Source organism: Vigna unguiculata, chromosome 9 (genome assembly GCF_004118075.2).
Source record: "Vigna unguiculata cultivar IT97K-499-35 chromosome 9, ASM411807v1, whole genome shotgun sequence".
In the NCBI taxonomy this organism is placed as follows: Eukaryota; Viridiplantae; Streptophyta; class Magnoliopsida; order Fabales; family Fabaceae; genus Vigna; species Vigna unguiculata.
The window spans coordinates 3,278,239-3,294,043 of record NC_040287.1 but is presented as its reverse complement, the minus strand read 5'-3'; the positions used below and the strand labels follow the sequence as shown (position 1 = coordinate 3,294,043).

The 15,805-nt window shown below is 29.8% G+C and overlaps 1 protein-coding gene and 1 long non-coding RNA gene across 3 annotated transcripts; both read left to right on the top strand.

The window, feature by feature from the left end:
* Positions 1–6,918: 6,918 nt before the first annotated feature.
* LOC114162200 (stress-response A/B barrel domain-containing protein UP3-like) lies at positions 6,919–7,933 on the top strand. Its single transcript, XM_028046009.1, has one exon. The coding sequence runs from the start codon at positions 7,022–7,024 to the stop codon at positions 7,742–7,744; it is 723 nt and encodes a 240-aa protein (XP_027901810.1). The 5' UTR covers positions 6,919–7,021; the 3' UTR covers positions 7,745–7,933.
* A 5,781-nt stretch (positions 7,934–13,714) lies between these two features.
* LOC114162413 lies at positions 13,715–15,449 on the top strand. 2 transcript variants are annotated; one of them, XR_003599195.1, is made up of 3 exons: positions 13,715–13,820; positions 13,930–13,997; positions 15,246–15,449. It is a non-coding gene; the product is annotated as an uncharacterized LOC114162413 (long non-coding RNA). The 2 variants fall into 2 exon arrangements; XR_003599196.1 differs by having other exon boundaries at positions 15,189–15,449.
* The last annotated feature ends 356 nt before the right edge of the window (positions 15,450–15,805 follow it).

The window sequence follows — 15,805 nt, the reverse complement described above, 5'->3', positions numbered from 1 at the left end:
TAACTGGTCCAATTTGAGTTTATTACATGGGTCAAGGTTTAACTTCCCTCAAACAAATCTTTAAATTCTTTCGTAGTTTATGTAAGGTCCTTTATTTTTATGTCCTTAATCTTTAGGACTGCCCTGGAGCAGTGGGCCTAAAGGTCGATTCATAGGATAAAAGCTTTCGTGTTGCCCTAATTCCATACTCACTCTCACTCTTGCAGAAACTCAGCAGCCGTCACCTCTCTTTCCGCACTAGAGCTCTGCTAGGGTTTGTTCCCGTCTTGAACCAGTTCGTCCCAAGTGCCCAAGTAGCGATTTCTACTCCACGTAAGTAACTCTAAACCTACTGTACTTACCTTCTAAAGCTTTACATTCGTTTTCCACCGATTAAAGTTCGAAAATAATCGTGTCCTCCGCTGTTCCTCCAGTTATGCAAGTCCGTCTTTCAGGTTACTGTGCTCCGAGGTCCCGTGTCGAAGTTCTGTTAACCCTTTTTCCAGGTACAGGTAGTTAGGGTTTTTAGTTTCGAGTCATTCTTATGAACCGTGTATGAGTTGGCTGTTGATTTTATGGTGTGATATTTTGTTTTGATGCGTGAGAGTATATTGCATGAATTGTTTGGGTGGAGAACATGGCTGCTGCAGGTGAAACAGTGGCGAGACCTGTTAATCTCGCTTAGGCGGACCAGTCTCGCCTAGGCGAGACAAACAGGGGCTCGCCTAGACCAGTTTACGCGAGTGGTCGCCCAGGCGACCCACTTTTTATTTTGAGCGAGAGAGCATCTTGCCCAAGCGAGAGGGGTCTCGCCTAAGCGAGATCCCGCATTGCTTCCTGATGCTTTTTTCGAGCCCTCGCCTAGGCGAAGGGGACTCGCCTGAGCGAGACCCTTCAGCCTGAGCGAGGGATTGGGCGAGACAATGTGGTGTTGGGTTGTGTATTTACTCACTTATGATTGAAATTGTTTGGGTATGACTGCCATGATGAGATGCATGTACATGTGTATGGATATATGCCTAATGGGTTGCTATATATGCGTGACATGATTCATAAATGATGAATGATGGGTGTTGGGGGAAACTTGGCATGTGAAATGAATGTGTGGTTTGGAACTAAAGGAACATGGTATTGATATGAGATGAGGTCCTATACTCATGGGATGGTGATGATCAGATGTATGGATTCGAAATGTGATGCGTATGAGGAATTAATCTCAGGGATTGGTATGGAATTATAAACATGATATTGATGTCCTATTACTGATGTTTCATGAATGTTGGTCCGTGTCAGCGTGTAATTCCTTGGGGTCTCTAGGTGGGACTTCTGGGGTCACGTTTCAGTGGTCGGGACGTAATCCCATGGCTCTTGTTAGTGGGTGTCCATGGTGGTGCCCCATCTGTATAACTAGGTAAGGATTAAAGTTAAGGTTGCATCCTGACACTTTAAGGGGCCAGTTAGTCTCACTTAGAGTGGACTAACTCCTGTGGTGAGAGTAGCAGGATGCCTGAAATTCATTAAGGGCTAACCTTATGGTGAGGGAAATTTGATTCATCATAACACTTGTAACACATAGCTCGTGGGTGAGCAGCTCAGGGTCGAGTAGGGGTATCCACCACAAATGCAAGCATCCGCTGAATACGACTAAGTTATACGTATCCGGACGAGTCGAGTCGAGTCGTAGTGTATTGATTGAAGAGTCACAACATGCTTAGTTGCTGTATGGACATTGGATGGTGAAATTATATTTGACTGCATGATGAATATGTTGTTGGCTCTAGCTTACCCGTTTTGTTGTATGGTTGTATTGTATGTGGCTGTTCTTCCTTGCGATAATCATCAATTCGATTGATGGGAGCAAATGGACGAAAATTCTCGTGGTCAACAAAGAAATGGCGATACCACTGCTTAGCCATCTGGGCGGGATCTTATACTTCTTTCCTTCATGTTTTCTTTAGGGCTATGGCCCCTGTATTCGTTGTTATTGGATTGTAAACTTTTAGTTAAACCGTTATCCTGCTTTTGTTGGCATCGTGGTGGTGTGCCTAGTTTTGTAGGGGTGATGTTGAGAACCCGAGGACTGCGTTATTATACTATCTTATGTGTGGCGTTTCCTTTAATTGCGTTTATAAATTAAATGGGACGTTACAGTTTAACTTACTTTTTGTATTTTTTTCGTTTAGTTTACTAAAATTGGTCTTTTCAAAAATAATTTTGGATTTACTTTTTTCTTTTTTCCTATTTATTTTTTAAACAACATTAATTATTTTACTCGTGCTAAGTAGATTTTTTTAACAAGCAATTAGCATAACAAAACAAAGTAAGCAATTTACATTTTTATATTCTAAAAAAAAATACAATGACATGAATACTAATTCTTATAAAGAGAAACTATGATATAATAATTTTTTTTATACAAATAACCTTTCATTTAATAAATAAAAAATGTATTTGTTTTTTAGATTTAATTGTTGCATTGAAATAAGTCTCAGGCAGTGTTCGTATGCGCAAATTTTGTAAATATGCAGATTTGTGAAGATGAAATTTTTACCTTTTACATGTTCACATGAAAAGATATGAACAGATGGATTTGCGATTAAATAACCAAATCTCATCCCTTCACAAATGTAAAGATCTGCATCGATTTCCACTAAATTTACTTTGGTGACCTTATTAATATTCAATTACCATTGTAAAGTGTGCTCTCCCACTGATAATTCTTTCCTCTATTTGTATGATAATAGTATCTTCAACTATATATATATATATATATATATATATATATATATATTAACAATAATTAATAATAATATTTATATATAATAATACTTATTATTAATATTTTAATATAATAATTAAAATATTGTTATAAATATAATGATTAATATATTAATATATAAATTAATAATATTTGTATATAATAATTAAAATATTAATAAATTTTAATATTTTTAACTGATTTATTAATTATTTTATTTTGTTTTTATCATCAAGGGTATTTTAGTAATCAAATTTTATTTATTAAAAGTTTTTTTTAATCTATCACATCACTCAAATCATTCACTAGCTTTCACAAAATTTATCTCCAAATTTACTCACTTTACTCTCTAAATTCACTCAAAAAAACACACATATTCATCTACTCAAATTTACACAAATCCATCTTTATAAACGAACACAATTTAGGGTGTGTTCTTTTGGTGGAATGGATATGGGGGAGAGTGTGAAGATGAATTTGTGTAGATTTGGGTTGATAAATTTTTGTATTTTTTTTAGTGGATTTAGAGGGTAAAGTGAGTGAATTTGGAAATAAGTTTTATTAAAGTTAGTGAAAGATTTGATTGATGTGATAGCTAAAATAAATTGTAAAAATAGATAGAATTAGAAAGTTACCAAAATACCCTTGATGGAAAAAGAGAATGATTATGTAATTTGATGTTATAAAAATAATTATAATTAATTAATACGAATTAAAAAATATTAAAATTATATAAAATTTAAAAAAATAAATAAATAAATTTTTATGAATGTAAAAAAAATTATACAATTAAATTTAAGAAAAAAGTTAAACAATTAAATTTTAAAAAAAAGTTATACAAAATTAAAAAAAAGTCAAAAAAAACACAACACACACACACACGATACCGGTGTCGTAACCAGTGTCATCCCTTCATTGCCAAGGCACCGGTTACGTAACCGGTACCATCCACAGACACACACTTGCACCGCATCAGCTAGCTATTTGGTGCATATCTTCATCACCACCACGCCACCATAGCCCACCCCTTCATCCTCTTCCTCGCCCACCACACTCAACTACCTCATCTTCTTACCCTTCCATGGATGAACTCAACAATCCCCCTCCATGGCAGCTGCTTTACTTGCATGGAAACGAGAACAAAATGACAGTTTCGTCATCTGCATAAACATTATGCACTATCTTCGCAGTTTTGAAGGGATAGATTAATTCATCCATCCCAAAATACGCTCTTTCATATCTACGAAAATGATCAAAAATGAACGTGCTATATTAGTAAAATCGACTCTCTCAAATTTGATTGAACAGTGCAATTCATATAAACGAACACTGCGTTAGTTTCCTAGAGTACCACAAACAAGGGATTCATTTTAATTTAAATTATGTAATATTAACTTAAATTTACCTAATTAGCCATATAGACTTTTATGCTTTAATAACTTTTTTATTAACTTTTTTTTTCAAAAGAAATGTTAAATATACAAAATGATTGAAAAAAATCAAAGTTTATTCATTTATTGATTTTCACTTCCTCTTCCAGTTTTTTTTGAATCAGTTTTTACATTTTTATAATTACATTTAAATATTTGCTTATAATAATGATTATTACTAGTCAATAAAATAATGAAAGAAAAATCAGAAACTCACTTTAGAGAATCCAGTTTAAAAAAAAAATTCAAAGACACTAAAGGGATATTTCAGTATATACAAAGATCTTTTTCAAGGCGACCATCTAATCTTTGATTTCCTAGATAAAGAATAGAGGATCTGTTCTATAATAAAAAGAACAAAATTAGTCAATGAATAATATAAAACCAAATTAAAGACACAAATTAGTCGCATAAATTTATTAAAACACATCAAAATTTATAAAAAGAAAAGTAAACGAGTTCAACTTATCCACAAACCATATCAAACCTATAAAAATTACATTTCATAGAGGTTAAACATCAAATAATTTATAATGTTCTTTATGGATATTAATTTATCATTACAATAATTTTTCTTTCGTAAAATATACGAAATTTTTAACTTTATATACTTTAAAAAATACAAGCATTGACACCATTTTTCTTTAAGACTTCAAAAATAATAACTCGTTAACTTAAGAAACCATGACAAACTCAAATAAAATCACTCTTCAACCAAGACCTATGAAAGTTTACTCTTTAAGTATGTTCTAAAGTATAAATGACCTCATAAACTTGACATAAATAGAAATTCGTACCACCGAAAAGGTAAAAAATTTGCCCACATATTCAACCTACTTTCTTTTAAGAATATCAGCACATGTAGCTAAATCAAGACAACCCCTACGTGCAATATCAATATTCATCTTAAGTGATTAACAGATGAAACTTGTAATATTACATTTGTAAATGACATCGTCCTAGTTTGAATATTAAAAAATTTCAGCATAACAAAAATTAGAGACAATATTACTTGTAGGCTTATTAAATTTATTTCCAATCATAAACACAAACTTAATTGAAAAAGAGTATATAGAAGTAAAAGAAATATGATCTTAAACTATTATGGTTTCTCATCATCCAAACCATCCATGTAAACACAATAAGGGCAATCACTTTAAACAAATAACTATTAGGAAACTTTATAAACCAAACAGCCAAATATAATTTAGAGACTAATTATAATTTTTTATTCGTAATAATGACTATTTTAGTGCCCAATAATTTTTTATCTTGTAAATTGATATTAAAATTGATTACTATAGTGACTAACAACATTTAATCACTAAAATTGATTGCTATTGAGACATTTTCTTATAGTAATTGCTCTACCTAAAAAAAAACTTAATATAATACATTTATAAACTTGGAAACTATTAGACAACAAAACAACAATCAAGAAATTTAGTGGTGAATTCTCCCCCATCATCTTAAATAAATTTCCTTTCTAAAAAAATAACTTTATTTTGAATCTTGTTAACCAAAGACTAAATACATTCTCTAGGCACCTACAAGAATTCACACTCCTAAACAAGTAAAAGAAAAAATTCTAATTAATTTTATATTTTAATATTTATTAAAATTAAATAACTCACATGATAAAATGAATTATAATTATAATTAAATAATTTACATGATAATAAACCATCAATAAATAATTTTAATAACGACAGATACTTGATCACAATTATCCAATTCCTTTAGTAACAAAAAAATTCTGCGATCAATCAGATATAAAAAAAACAGAAAAAACTCATCGTTAATATCCCTCTATGATTATGTATTACCGATTTGATGTCTCTTGGTGATACTCTAACCATAAAATTAATATTTCTAGTAATAACTTACGTGATAAAGTCAATTATTAAAAACCTTATTATTTAACATTATCATTATGCATTAAATTGTAAAACATTTAGAGAGGGCCACGTCACCCCTATGCCCTGTAGTGTTCTGCCGTGTTACAATAAACAAGCCTTTAAAAACATAATTACAATTCCGTCCAAAAAAGATACGAATTTACATTTACATACCTCCATCTAACACAAACACCAAACTTAGACATACATCTGTTAAACCCTAAATCACGAAAAACATGATTCCAAAAGAATTTTCTCCCTAAGAAAGACTAATTATCTTTCCTTTTCTAATATTAAATATTTATCGTTAAAAATTTATTGTAAAGTAAAAAAATGTAAATGAAAAATACTCTGATCAACATTTTCCTTTTCTAATATTAAATGCTTATTGTTAAACATTTATCGTAAAGTAAAAAAAAATGTAAATGAAAATACTCTGATCAACATAAAAGATATTACAAATTATTTTAATATCCAACATATATAGAAAATTTGGTTTCAATATATAAATAAGATCACTTAACAAAAAGACTAGCTATACTTTGTCGGTGCAAACTTATATATACTATAAATGAACCAAATAAAATTGTTTCGATTTCAAAATATCGTTAGAATCAATCATGTCTCATTATATTTCATCACAATTTATCTCTGAAAACGACTTTACAAAATGAAAAAAAAAATCAAACCATTATGCACTTCGAATTCTAAACGATAATATAAATCTATTGGGTGGATGAGAAAAAAACTATTATAAATAATATTATTTTATGGATAATTATGAATAATTCAACTCGTCGTGTAAAACGTGAAAAGAAATGAAAGTAAGTATAATACTAAGATCCAGAGTATAAATGAAAAGACATGGTTATCATTCTTCGTGGGTTCTGATCTGAGTGAAAAAGAAAAAAAGAAAAAAATAGTTCCATGTTTGTTTTCTCCCACTTTAATGCACGATGATGCTGAGTCTGCAAACACGTTCACCGTCGTTTTCTCTCATTTTCTCTCCGTTCAAACCCTATTTTCCACCCTTCAAATCCCAACCCCGTTTCTCAACGATCAGGATGTCCTCAAGCCAAAGTGTGGTGGAGCACATTGTCCTCGTCAAGGTCAAGGACGGAACGGAGCCGAGCAAGGTCAGCGCCATGGTCAACGCCATGAACTCGTTAGCCTCCATCGACGGGGTCCTGCATCTCACGGCGGGCTCAGTTCTCCGTAACGGACCCACCACCGCTTTCACCCACATGCTCCACAGCCGCTACCCCTCCAAGGACCACCTCCAAGCCTACAACGTGCATCCGAGCCACATCGCCGTCGCCACCGGCCTCATTTTTCCGATCAGCGACGACGTCATGGTCGTCGACTGGGTCGGTGCAAAAACGACGCTTAACCCGTCGGCGACGGGTTCGGGCCTCCGCGTGAGGTTTTTGAAGCTGAAGGAGGACGTTGGGGACGACCGCGACGAGGTTTTGAGTGTGGTACGAGGGGTGAAGGAGGGTGTCGGAGAATTGTCTTGCGGCGAGAACTTCTCGCCGGAGAGAGCGAAGGGGTTCTCGATCGCTTCGCTGGCTATTTTCCCTGGACGGAAGGAACTGGAGAGTGTGAAGTTGGAGGAAGGGTTGGTGAAGGTGGTGGAACATGTGGAGGACGCCATGGTTGTTGACTATGTCGTACCTTAAGCTTTGTCACTGTTTTTGTTTCCACTTTTATTACGTTTTACACTTCAAAGTTTCGATTGAATAATTGATTCGGCTATAGTGGAGACTTGCAAGAAAAAGTTTCAAAATTGCTTTTTTATAGCAAGTGATGTTATATGAATTGTGTAAAGGAAAAGATGTTTTGACATAAATGTATTTCTTATGCACTAACTCTACCTGCTACTACTAATAATAATCCATGTTGTATGAAAATTGAAGAAATCAACTATGTATGAAGATAACTATTAACACAAAATCTTGATTAGAGTCATAATTGAAGGCTCTACCGTTCTCATTGGATTCATGAAAATTTATAGACCTAATTAATATTTTATTAAAATATTTTTTATATGAGATATTTTGATCATGATGTTTGTAACTATTTTGTCTATAAATAAAAAATTGAGGGTCTCGGTGTTCTCTTTATTTTCCGTTAAATATAAAAGTAAGAAATATCAATTTTTTACCGGAACATAATCCAATATCATAAACACCTACTTATTATTATCAACTTACTAATTTAAATAAGCATCAAGCTAAACATCCACTTTACGTGTATATTTGAGTTTCTTCTCTTTTATTTCTTGTGTTTCTATATGGATTAGGGTTCAAAGAATCCTTATACATTACATATATCTCGTGGTCCTTACATAATTAACTTAAAATCCTAAAACATTGAAATTTTATGATATTTATACCTGAAATAATAATATGAATAATGAATATGGTCCAAAATGCAAAATACAATAATGTTTAGACATCTATTTCTCAATGTTATTCTCAAGGCGTCATGATGAAATTCTTAGTATGTAATCCAAATTGGCTTTCGTTCAAGCAGATTGAATAAGCATAAAGTTGTGGAACTACAAACCAAACAGTTCAAAAATTCAAAAAATGATTATATCAACAAAATAAATCTTAATTTTCTCATAATTTTTATCGTATAAAAATGGTTTGCCAAAAACTTATATTAAAATTAAAAAAATCTTGCCGCTAAAAGAGTTTTTGAGAAATTTGATTTATAATTTTGGTAGGAAAACTCTCAATGTTTGTAACCTGTGTCGAAACATTCTCATAGTTAGATACTTAATTTAGAGATACTAAAGATTTTCCATAATAGAAAAATATTCAGTCATCAATAAATTACTAACAGTGTTTTTTCAATATTAGAGTAACAATGTTTTTCAATTTTCACAGACAAAAGCATTGATAACTACTTCAAATGTGTAAAGGGCCGTTAGGGCATATTGAACATATGGGCTTGTACAACTTGTGGCCCAGGTCAACGACTTAATATGAAAAAGTAGTCTCAATAAATGTGTTTTCATTTCAAAAATGTATTTGAAATTATACGATCTAAAATATATTTTTAAATTATATAATTTAAAATATATTTTTAAATTATGCAATTCAAAAATATATTATGAATTATATAATCTAAATATATTTTTAAATCGGATAGTTTTAAATATTTTTTTTAACTTTTTAAATATATTTCAGATTATGTAATATATAATAATTTAATCTGAAAATATTTTTTAAATTTTAAATTAAACAATTGAAATTTATAAAATTAATATAAATTTTTAAATTATATAGTTCAAAATATTTTCAACCTATTAGTAATTTGTCCTTTTCCAACCTTACAAAGATACAAAAAAACAAAAGAAAAAATAATATTCAGAAGATGCTAAAAGAATTGCTAGACTTAAATTAGACTGAGCTAATGTTTAAAGATAATATATATCGATAAAAAATGGTGTACATTCTCAAAATATATAATCATTAACTTTTCTACATTTCATTCAGTTTTTAATTTTCAGTATTTTTATATCGAGAAAAATACAATTTAAAATTTATTTTAAAACATTTACCTTTATATAAAAATTTATTATTGACAAAAAATACTTTTTTTAGACTGTGAATCAGTGAATTTTTATATTACAGAATCTTAATATATTTTAACTGAATGAAAATTTATATATTTAGTTTGGTAAAATTTAATAAAAGAATTATATTTTAGGTTTTGTGTTTGTGTGGACTTTTACTTAATATATTTACTTGTTCAATGCAAGATGTATTGGGATATTAGTTATTAGTCACTTAACCATTTCTCTAGACTGCAAAATAAACTAAACCGACAAATTTTAATATAAGTGAATGGATAAATAATCAACTAGTTTAATAAATGAGTAACACCGTATTAATAATTTATGCTTAAAAAATTAATTTAATTCTTTAATATATATATATATATATATATATATATATATATATATATATATATATATATATATATATATATAAAGTACAACAATTTTATCTTGTCACTGAATTTTTCGGAACTGTTTGTAATTTTAAAGGCCGATTTGATAAAATATTATAAATTATTGTTATTAAATTATAATCTTCAACATTTTGTTATTTCAAAACTAGTTTTAAATCCGTGTATACATATTTTATAAGTTAGTGAATATATATTATATTAAAAAATATTTAGAAAAAAATAATAATATTTTGAAGTGTAATTAAATTCTAAATAGAATTTATACGAAAACTATTCATAAACTAACCAGAAAGTTAACATATATGTAAAAATATCAAAAGTAGATTTTGTAAAAAATATAAAGGACATAACACGTTAATAAATAGAGAGTAAACTACCTAAAAATACAAAAGGTATACTATGAAAAAATATCTAAAATATATCCGTTATAAATATAAATCAATGCATGAATATATTGGTATAATGTGTATTGTTTGATTCATATAACTAGTGCATCGACAATTTCTTCTAATATTTAATGTTAGACTCGTTTAAACAGTGTATGTATACACTCATCTAATGTGTATTGCTATGCTCATATAATGTGTATGGACAAACTCATTTAATGTGTATCGCAAGAAACATCTAATCAGAGAATGAATAGAGTTATCTAATATGTATTAATAGACTCTTATAATATGTGTCTGAATAAACCAACCTGATGTATATTACTAGATTCATTTAATTAATGTATGGACAAACTCATCTAATGTGTGTTAATGTGTGTTGCAAGATTCATTTAATCAGTGTATGAACAAACTCACCTAATGCGTATTCTTAGACTTGTCTAATTAATGCATGAAAGGACTTGTTTTATCTTTTATGCACATAATACTTGTCTAACTTGTCTAAAGTGTATTGTAAGACTCATTCAATTAGTGAATGAATAGACTCATATTATATTAATTTACTTATCTAATTTGTGTATAAACAGAATTATCTAATGTATATTGATCAGGTCATCTTATCAGTGTATATTGTTGGTAAACTCATCTAAGGTGTTTAGATAGATTCCTCTAATGAGTATTCCTAGACTCGTGTAATCAATTAATGAAATGTGAAATGTCTCTTTTAATGTTTTTTCTATATACTTGCCTATTGATTCTATGGACCAACTCGTTTAATGTGTATTGTTAGACTTGTTTAATCAATGCATTGATAAACTTGTTTAATTTTTTTTGTTATATTTGCTTAATTAATGAACATAATGACGCGTCTAACATCTTTTGCTATATTCATATAATTAGTATATGGAAAGACTTGTATAATACATATTCTTATACTTGTCTAATGTTTTTCATTGTACCAATCTAATCAATGTATAGACAGATTGGTCTAATGTGAATTGTAAGACCCATTTAAGAATTTTTGTTATATTAGTTTAATTAATGAACGAAATGCGTCGTCTAATATTTTTTGCTATACTCGTCTAATTAATATATAAATAAACTCATCTAATGTATATTGTTACACTTGTCAAATTTAATTTTTGTCTATACTCATATAATAAGTGTATGGAGAGAATTATCCAATGTGTATTGTTAAACTCATTTTTTTTCTATACTTTCCAAACTCATTTAATCATTGTATGTTTCACGTATGTTTTTAGACTCATTTAATGACAATATAAATACATTAATGGTATATTTTAAGACAATCATTTTTTTAGCTTTTATCTTTTGTTTCGGTCTTACTAAAATTAGGATTAGGTATGTTTTTAATGCTTGAATTTTTATGTGAATTTGGAATTTGTCCTTTCCGAAACTTATACAATTTGTCCTCAAACTTTACACATGAATGAATATGGTCATTTTAACCTAATTATGTCAACTATTTTTTACGTGTTAAATTAAACATGTTTCATGTTAACATTTTAATTATTTATACCTTTTGACGCGTTCACACTTTAATATTACAATATTAAGAAATATGTTTTTTGTTTACCAATATAATTTTTAAACCTTTTGAAATGAACTATTAAGTAAAACAAAAATTCATAATATTGTAACTATTTTCGTTACAAAAATTTATTTTAAACCTTCGAAGATGAATTATTAAATGCAATATTTTAATTTATTTTGTTATAAATATAATTATTTAAAACCTTATACCAAGTTTTATGTACATATCATTAATGTTATTTTTATTAAATAAAATTAATTTAATTTTTACATACTAAAAAGAAGAATATTTAATAATTAAAAATATTTATGTTATTATTTAATGTAAAAACGATAAATATATTTTTTATTGATAATTTTTTTAAGACAAAGTTATTTCATCATAGTTATTTTTATACTTTATTATCAATAAGCATGTATTATTGTTTAAATATTATTATCATAAGAAATAAAAATAAAATATATTTTTCTTAATTTAATTTTATAAATAACTAAGTAATTAGATATCAAAAAAAAGGAAAAAATAATATATAAAAAATTAATAATTTAAATATAAGTCGTTCTTTAAAATAATAAATAAATTGGAAATATATTATAATTATTTTTAATAATCGTTAAAAGGTTAAAATGTGTGTAAGGAAAAACGTTAAAAAAAACTATTTATTTATGGCTAAAATGTATCAAGAACACAAATTATGCGAACTAATTACTTTTTTATTTTAAAAATAAACTAATTTTTAAAATTATTTTTAGGGATGTTTATCGTGGTTTAAATTGATTAAGACCAAAAAAAAAAATTCATGAGAGAGAATTTTTTCTATAAGGATGTTAAGAATTTGTATCGTTAATAAATATTATATTTTAAATAATATTATTTTAAGAAATAAATATATTATTTTAAAATATTTAATTTTATTAAATGATTAAGTAATTAGAAGTCATAAAAAGATAAAATTAAAAGTGAAAAAATAGTATAGAAAACAATTAATAATATAGGCTATTCCTTAATAAATTATTATAAATTATTAAATGAGCAAGTAACTATAAATTATAAAAATATAAATTAAGAATGAAAAAATAAATAGTATAGAATAACGTAATTTATATTTTAATTATAAGTTATTCTTTAATAGTAAATATATTGAAAAGGAACTATATTTTTTGTTAATGATGATTAAAATATGTCTAGACACACACTAAAAACATGATTATTTATTTATTTTAAAAACCAAAAAAAAATTAAAATAATTTTGACGAATACATAACATAGATTAAATTGATTAACAAAATAATTTCAACTATATACATAATTGACATTTTGGAAATTGATATAAAAGTTTTAAATTTGAGAAAGTAATTATTATATATATATATATATATATATATATATATATATATATATATATATATAAAATGGTAGAGTTTAAATTTATTGTTATTTTTACAGTAAATCAGCTTAAAAACAAATCAAATGGATAAAATAATAAAATAACGTTTTAAAGAAACTGAAATGAAATTAAAAGATAAAATTAATGAGAAGATAAAAATGAAAGTATAAAAATAATATAAAATGACCAATTAATGAAAAGTTATAAAACGGATGTAAGCCCCATTTTTCAGTCTTATGTGTGTTTGGGCCTGGCCTCTTCGTAGGCCCAGGACCAGCCCTTCTGAAGGACCCCAATACCCTGTCAGCCCCTCACATTCTCACTTACTTCTGTTTCAGAAAAACAGTTTGCTCTCATCTCTCTCTCAACGAAAGCAAAAGGGCTCTATTAGGGCATAAGTCCCCCTCCTTACCAGCTAGCTCCAATCTGCTTCGTACTCTTGGGTAAGTTGAACCTCAACTTCGTTTCCCCTTTTTCCAGTATAAGAGTTATAGTTATGTTTTGGGTTCCTCTGATTCCCTTTTTCTCAACTCCGTGTATCTTGGTTTTCAGCTCCGTAGCTTGCTTCAGTGCCCTATTGTCTTAGTGGGTTACCATTCCTTGTGCTAGTGTCTAAAAAGGTAAGGGAAGCTATGTTTTGAGTCTTTAAGAACCATTTCTGCATGCTTTTGGTTTGTACCATGAATTTATGCGTGATTGATGTTTTGGATGGTATGAACTAGCTTGTTTGCGTTTTGGTATGTCGTGTTTGAGTTGTATCTCTGCTGCATGCGCGTAACAGTAGGCGAGTACTGTTATTCTCGCCCAAGCGAGCTCGTCTCGCCTAGGCGAGAATAGTTGAGACTCGCCCAGGTTCTGTTCGAGCAGCTCGTCTAGGCGGAGGGCTCTTGTTTTGAGCGACACGCTGTCTCGCTCAAGCGAGGGTGACTCGCCCAAGCGAGTTCTCGAAGAAGAACCTGGTGTGCTCTGCTCGCGTCCTCGTCCAGGCGAAGGATTTGATTTTTGGGCGAAGGGCGATCTCGCCCAGGCGAGCTAGTCTCGCCCAAGCGAGATGCTCGTTGGGTGCCACTAATACAGGTCTCGCCTAGGCGAGAAGGCCTAGCCTAAGCGAGAGAGTTGTGGTGGCTTAGGCGAAGACTTCTAGCCTAGGCGAGAATAACGCAGATTTATATGTTATATTTCTATTTCCCTTGAGTATGGTTATTTATCTCAAACGTGCATGATTACGGTGTGTTTGTATGAGTTGTGTACACTGAAAGTTGTATGTTAGCATGAGTAATATATGGAATTCTGTTTGGTTAGTTGAGAACATGCATGAGAATTAAATGTTGAGATGATAAGTGGTGGTTGTGGCATGAGAGACATGAAAATTGTATGTGATAGGCGTAATTCCATGAGTCTCGTGGGGAGACTTCATGGTGACGTGTAGTGTATATATTAAGATATGGATTCAAGTAAGGATCGCATCCCGAAACTCTAAAGGGTCAGTGAGTCTCAGGTAGAGCAATCTGACCCAAGTGGTGAGAGTGGCGGGAGGCCTTAGTCTTTGGCAGGATAATGGCCTTAGATGCTTGAAGGTTAACCTTGTGCGTGGTAGGGTGAAACCCATTGGCAATGGCTCTGCAGAGCAGTAGAGGCCACCACGAGTGCAAGCGTCCAGTGAATCCGATCTTAGTATATGTATCCGGATAATTGAGTCATAGTGTCCAGTGTGTTGGCTATACTTAGATTCTCTGTGCCTACTGTGCTGCATGATTGAACTGTGTAAATAATTGTATGTTATACCCTGATAAAAATTTACATTGCATTAGCTTGTTATGTTACTATTACATTTTCCCTTTCGCGATGATCATCCTTGGTGGGAGCAGATGGAGGAAATTCTGGGAGTAAGCCTGGTGGTAGCAGTGGTGCAGCTTAGGGGACCTGTTTGTGTGCCTCTCAGGAGTATTCTATGGCCCTAGTGCCTATTGAAATCTCTCGCTCTAGGAGTTCTTCTTTTGTTTATCTGTGAACCTTGTTGTTTCTGTTTGGGCTATGACATGATTATATGCCTAGAAACCCTTGCACGTACATTCTTGAATGACTGTAACAGTTGGGTTTCTTATGTATGTTAATCTGACTGCTCTTTATTATAACTGTGTGATGTTTTATTTAGTAAATTTTATCTATTAAAATAGGATGTTACAACGGATAACATTAAGAATAAAAAATAGCATACACAAATTAGTTTACAAATAAAATAAATGGATGAAAAAGTAAAATAAATTCTATTTACATGTGACAGGAAAAGAAATTAAAAAATAAATTAAGTGAATAAAAAAGTAAAATAACTTTGTACATATAGCAACAAAATAAATATAAATGGAAAAAATAAAAAATGTCAAATGATTAAAAAAATAATTTTTAAAACACTTGTAAAAAAATAAAA